The 6,511-nt window shown below is 34.2% G+C and overlaps 1 protein-coding gene across 1 annotated transcript; it reads left to right on the forward strand.

The window, feature by feature from the left end:
* Positions 1–3,670: 3,670 nt before the first annotated feature.
* LOC149939354 (alpha-ketoglutarate-dependent dioxygenase alkB homolog 3-like) lies at positions 3,671–6,284 on the forward strand. Its single transcript, XM_090179142.1, has 6 exons — positions 3,671–3,688; positions 3,761–3,852; positions 3,916–4,093; positions 4,157–4,378; positions 4,447–4,527; positions 6,063–6,284. The coding sequence occupies exons 1-6, from the start codon at positions 3,671–3,673 to the stop codon at positions 6,282–6,284; spliced, it is 813 nt and encodes a 270-aa protein (XP_090035268.1).
* The last annotated feature ends 227 nt before the right edge of the window (positions 6,285–6,511 follow it).

Here is a 6,511-nt window from a genome sequence, read left to right on the forward strand (position 1 = left end):
AGACCAAGTATGAATATAGCACGACCAAGTATGAATATAACAAGACCAAGTATGACTATAGTAAGACCAAGTATGAGTATAGCACGACCAAGTATGAGTATAGTAAGACCAAGTATGAGTATAGTAAGACCAAGTATGAGTATAGTAAGACCAAGTATGAGTATAGTAAGACCAAGTATGAATATAACAAGACCAAGTATGAATATAACAAGACCAAGTATGAATATAACAAGACCAAGTATGAGTATAGTAAGACCAAGTATGAGTATAGTAAGACCAAGTATGAGTAATGTAAGACCAAGTATGAATATAACAAGACCAAGTATGAGTATAGTAAGACCAAGTATGAATATAACAAGACCAAGTATGAATATAACAAGACCAAGTATGAATATAACAAGACCAAGTATGAATATAACAAGACCAAGTATGAATATAACAAGACCAAGTATGAATATAACAAGACCAAGTATGAATATAACAAGAGGTAAAGTATGAATATAGCGAGTGGTAGACGAATATTGTCCGGTTTGGCGTGCCATACTGGTCGTGAATATTATAGTGATATTCTTTTGGAAAGTGAAATTTTACAAGCCAATATTCATAACCGTCATTTCGCCGAAATAGATTTTATCAGAGGAACATTTGAGAAATCGTGGTACTCGCGAAATTAACAAAAAAAAATTGAACTATACTAAACAACGAAAAACTACCATAGATGGCGGTAGCTATGCAATTTTTAAATAAACGAAAGTAAGCTTACAAATCACGAAAAATTATCTAACTATAGATCTAAAATGGCTAAAAATAAGTAACACGAAGGCACATTTGCCGATCATTCTTTTAAAGATAATTTTACAAACTTTAATGCTTCAAAAAAAAACAAACTCGGAAGGAAGGAGAACGTAAATACAAAGTTATGAAATTTTAAATATTGAGAAAATCCACGTTTTTCAAATTAAAGCCGGGGTCTATACTTAAGCGGGTTATATTTCGAAATCCGTACACGACACCATCTTGGTTTTTACATATATTGTTCTCCTCCAAGCGACCTATCTACTAGCCAATTTGCAGCCAGTGAGCTCATACATTTTAAACGTTATGAAATTTTAAATATTAAGAAAATGTACGTTTTTCAAATTAAAGCCGGGGTCTATACTTTAGCGGGTTGTATTTCGAAATCCGCGCCCGCCACCATCTTGATTTTTAGATGTATTACTCTACTCTAATAGACCTATCTACTAACGGATTTGTAGCCAGTGAGCTCATACATTTTAAAGGTTATGAAATTTTAAATATTGAGATAATCGACGTTTTTCAAATTAAAGCCGGGGTCTATACTTTAGCGGGTTATATTTCCAAATCCGCGCACGACACCATCTTTGTTTTTACATATATTGTTCTCCTCCAAGCGACGTATCTACTAGCCAATTTGCAGCCAGTGAGCTCGTAAATTATAAACGTTATGAAATTTTAAATATTAAGAAAATGTACGTTTTTCAAATTAAAGCCGGGTAGTATACTTTAGCGGGTTTTATTTCGAAATCCGCGCACGCCACCATCTAGATTTTAATGTATATTACTCTACTCTAATAGACCTATCTACTGGCGAATTTGTAGCCGGTGAGCTCATACATTATAAAAGTTATGGAATTTTAAATATTGAGAGAATCGCCGTTTTTAAAATTAAAGCCGGGGTTTATACTTTAGCGGGTTATATTTCCAAACCCGCGCACGCCACCATCATGATTTTTAGATATATTACTCTACTCTAATAGACCTATCTACTAGCGAATTTGTATCCAGTGAGCTCATACATTTTAAAAGTTATGAAATTTTAAATATTGAGAGAATCGACGTTTTTCAAATTAAGGCCGGGGTCTATACTTTAGCGGGTTTTATTTCGAAATTTACCAAGAACACGGTTTTTCGCGCCGTTTCTAAACCTTCTATTTGCCATTTCCTGGAACGAGTAGCGGGGAGTCTAGGCTCGACTCTTTGTGCGCCGGATATTAGGAATAATAATAGTACTTCATTCCCATATGTAAGACCCGGACAGCTACTGCTTTCCATAGTGTTCGGCTAACTTCGTAGCGGTTGTACGAATGCATTCCTTGATGTTTTATCGCACCCATCAATTTACACGCCTTCTTACGCACCTTATCTTCTTGTCGAAGGAGATAATCCGAGATTGAATGAAACAGTACTCCGAGATATTCAACAGTATCAGTTCTAGCTATTTCTTCATCTTGAATGTTCAACTTGATAATCTCTTCCTCTACGCTTTCACCCCCAAACTCTAAGCCATAGTTGGTCGCATATTCACCACAAACAGTTAGAAGTGTTTGTAAATCCAACAAACTCTCTGCCACATTAAAGATATCATCAGCGAAAAATCATAGGCATTTATGGTCGGGGGGGGGGGTATTTATCATGGACGCGTCCAGCAAAATACCGCGAAAAGTCAAACAACTTTTCTGCGTCCTTCTAAGGGGGCAAAATATGGACCGGTCCCTTTTTGAAAATTATGATATAAAAGATTCGATTTCGGGCATCCGTTGTCACTTTAGATTTGACTCCTAATACGCGAACTTTTTAATATAATTTTTCAAGACTTAATTTTTTTTCAAAGCTTTTCTTCAATTTTTAATTGAGATTACTTTAATGTTATACGATAGCTATAGTTTAGATTTCGGTTGCTTTTAGATTTTATTGAGAGTTACTTTATTTAGTTATTTTTATCGGGTTGCTTACTCATCCGGATTTTCCCGTCAAGTTCCATTTGTAAACGAATATCATCAGTGTGAAAGCTGTCACTCAATGTAAGTAATCTATATTTTTTTAAACAATATCATGTAATTTTGTGAACATGAAAAACAATATAATGGGCCTTTCACAAATTACTTAAAGTGGTGAGGGATATGTTTTTTCCTATATCTATCGATTTTTGCGCTTTATCTCATAATATCGGAGGCTATTTCAATGTTTTCATTAAAATGCCATCAAAAATTTTCAGGGAGGTGAGAATAAAAATCGGATCGCAGTGGACCAATTCCACCGTAGTTGACAGTGGTACGGCAAATGAAACAACATTGGCCATGTGGGGTGCGGCCATGGACAAGAAGCTTTCACCACGCGTAAAAACAGGAAACAAAAACCATATTGGCTGGGCCGAGTTCACTGTCCAAACCCAAGAAGGTAGAAAGATATTGGCGCCATTTGCTGTTACGAACGACACCGAAAATTTAGGACCAAATACAATCTGTAAGATTTTTAAAACCATTATCGCGTAAAAAATTATATTCATTAATTTATTTTTATAGCTAAGCTTTTGTATACAAAACTATTTGGTGGATTACCAAACGAGAACGGTAGCGAGAAAGGTAGAATAATTTTAACGCGTGTTAACGTTTAATGGAGACTAGGCACTCTGACGTCACTAAAAAGCTTTAGCCATTCATGGCCGCTGTTAGGGAAGAAAACCGTTGGTGACATTACCTGACGTCATCGTGCCAAGCCGCTAATGAAGCAAACCCATGAATTAGAAAAATATTAACCACCAATGTGTATTTTTATAGTTGAACTTGAACGTCGGGGAACGAAGAGGCCAATAAAAACAAAAGGAAATGTAATTAAAAAAATTAAAACAATAGAAAGAGCAGTGTCAGTAATGTCTCGAGTAACTCTAGTAAGATTTTAACAACTTTAGTTGTAAAAAACACTAACCAATTAAAAATATTAATTCGGTATATAATTAAAGGATTTGGATAAAAGTCGATGTCCAATAAAAATTCAAAGTAAAGAAAATCGCAGGTGGATTGTTTTGGACAAAACATTTGATGCGCCATCGCTGTAAGTTTGTTAAATTAAAAAAAATATTGCACACATCGTAAATTCTAATAACGCATTTTTTAGAATATACTACGATACAGATTTCGTCCCAAAGCAAGAGGCTGATATGTTGATGGAATATTTGTGCAACAGGAAAAACATTCCTTGGGAACAAAAAGGGCATATGCCGAGACTGACATGTTGTTACGGCCCGCTAGCCTACACTTACGGAAAGGCCATTTCACACCCAGCGAATGAAAATGTATGTATTTAAAACTATAATTTCTAAAAAAATTACGCTTTCATTAAATTTTCACATTTACAGTGGTCTACAAAAGTAAAAGACATTATGAAGCGGATACAGACATACTGTAAAGACGTATGCAAAATAGAGGCTACGTTTAACTGTGTGCTGTTAAACAAGTATAGGAACCAGCATGACGCTGTTCCTTGGCATGATGACAACGAAAGGACCATGGGGATCCAGCCAACAATAGCATCAATTTCTTTGGGAGAGACCCGAAATTTTGAAATTCGAAGGAATGAAGTAAGTTCCGCAAATACCACAATAAAACATCGTATATATATTGTTAACTATCATCATATATCAATTAGGCCAAAGTAGCGGAAATCATTATTCCACTAAATTCTGGAAGTTTGTTGATTATGGCCGGAAATACCCAAAATGAATTCAAAGTAAATATAAATTTATACTATACTACAATCAAATATATTATCGAAATATGACACACAACACTAATGGTCTTTTGTAGCACAGAATTCCAAAAGAGAAAAAACAAATAAAAGAGAGGATAAACCTAACTTTAAGGACTATAAGAAAAGTTGATTATTCAACAATCCACTTTTAACACTCATTAAAAGTTATAATTAAAACATTTTTTTATTTTATTAGTAAGAAAATTTCAATAAAAGTGTTATTTTTGAAAATTTGATTTATAATTATTCTAAAATTAATTAAGGTACCTAAATATAATAAAACCAAAGTATTAAAATAGACAACATAAAATTATATAGGATGATTTTGGAGGTTGTGGTGATGCCCTATAGAAACGGGCGTGGCAGCTTGAAAGCGAAAGAAATTATGAGATAGTCCAGCTTTATTACTCAGAAAATTAAGGTTTTAAAAATTTAACTTTTATAATGTATAAGCTCACCGGCTACAAATTCGCTAGTAGATAGGTCTATCTAAAATCTCCAAGTAAATTTAAGCGCCTAACGCAAGTTTTACTTTCTTTATTTTATTTAACCGCCCCCATTTTTAAGTGTATAACCCTCACCATGGCTGCCAGGTATCCCGAGGATACGCCTGATTTACGTAAGAAATCCTATTTTTAGTTTTTCGTTTATATTTTTCATTTTTGTGTTATCTATCAATAAAAGCATTTCAATCAAAGTTTCATTGAGTATCCTAATCACTGTCCGACATTATCATCTTTCTTTTACTTATTATCATCAACGCACTGCTACGTATTAAACGATACGCGCGGAGTTAAGGGGTAATACTCGCTTTATATATAAAGAGAGTACGCAAATGCTTCACTCACTATAACTAGACGCCGAACCGTTTTCGCCATTGAATTGGGAATAGTACCGCTAGAATGACAGAGCTCAAAGATATGGCTGAACACGATAATTTTCGTAGTATTGTCCAAATTCAACGTATAATTAAGGCTGTGAAATTAGGAAATTAAGGTGAATTATAATGAAGTTAACTTAAATGAATGTTTGTCTATAAAAATATAAAAACACGTATAACTATATAAATTTATACAGGGTCTTTTAAATTGATCGATCCAAGTGTTTTTCTCAAAAACGGCTCGACTGATAATTGTGAAATTTCCAGGGTATATACAACGCATAGTAATCAATTGAATTTGTAAATTAAAGAATAAACAAAGCATTTTTTCACCGGTAGGTCGCAGACAAAAATGTCTAAAAGAAAGTTGAAGAGAATATTGAAAGAAGTAAGCATACAACTAGTTCTGTAAAAATACGGTTTTCCCCTCGAGTTTTGAGGGCTTGAAAGAAGACAAGTTGGCCGTAGAAGGTATTACCTTTTTTTGAAACGAAAATAAGCAAATAACAAAAATGTCCGTTTGTTGGAATTAAAGCTACATAATTGCGAAAAATCAACGTTTAAAATTTAGTGAATAAAATGAAGAATAAGAGTAGATGATTGTAGGACGTATTATTACCACTATTGTTTTAAGAATGGACCTGTGTGTTGTCCTGCTAGATCTCCGGACTTAACACCACTGGACTTCTTCTTGTGGGGTTTTATTAAAGACAACGTCTACCGTTTACCCGTTTCGACATACACGGTGTTTCCTCTTGAAATGCCAGAAATCATACAAAGCTCGTTTCGAAATATGCTTCACCGTACCCAAAGGTGTATCCCAGCGGACGGTGAGAATTTTGAACAATTGTTGTAAAGCTGAAACAATCAATTTTAAACTTTTTTATCGAAATTCCGAAGCTTTTATTTCAACAAAAGAAGCTATTGCCTTCTGCGGCCAGCTTGTATTCATTCAAGCCCTCAAAACTTGGGGAAAAATAACCTTTTTTGACCGAACCAATTATATTCCTACTTTTTTTCAATAGGCTATTTAACCTTCTCATTGACACTTTTTATCTGCGACCTACCGGTAAAAAATTTTAT

This window comes from Leiobunum rupestre, chromosome 6 (genome assembly GCF_980474605.1).
Source record: "Leiobunum rupestre chromosome 6, qqLeiRupe1.1.hap1, whole genome shotgun sequence".
In the NCBI taxonomy this organism is placed as follows: Eukaryota; Metazoa; Arthropoda; class Arachnida; order Opiliones; family Sclerosomatidae; genus Leiobunum; species Leiobunum rupestre.

What these genes read in the sequence shown, in the direction of transcription:
- LOC149939354 (XM_090179142.1), top strand. An exon ending in CACACCCAGCGAATGAAAAT is followed by an intron (nt 4,094 to 4,156) that starts GTATGTATTTAA and finishes TCACATTTACAG; the next exon opens with TGGTCTACAAAAGTAAAAGA. An exon ending in ATACCCAAAATGAATTCAAA is followed by an intron (nt 4,528 to 6,062) that starts GTAAATATAAAT and finishes TATTGTTTTAAG; the next exon opens with AATGGACCTGTGTGTTGTCC.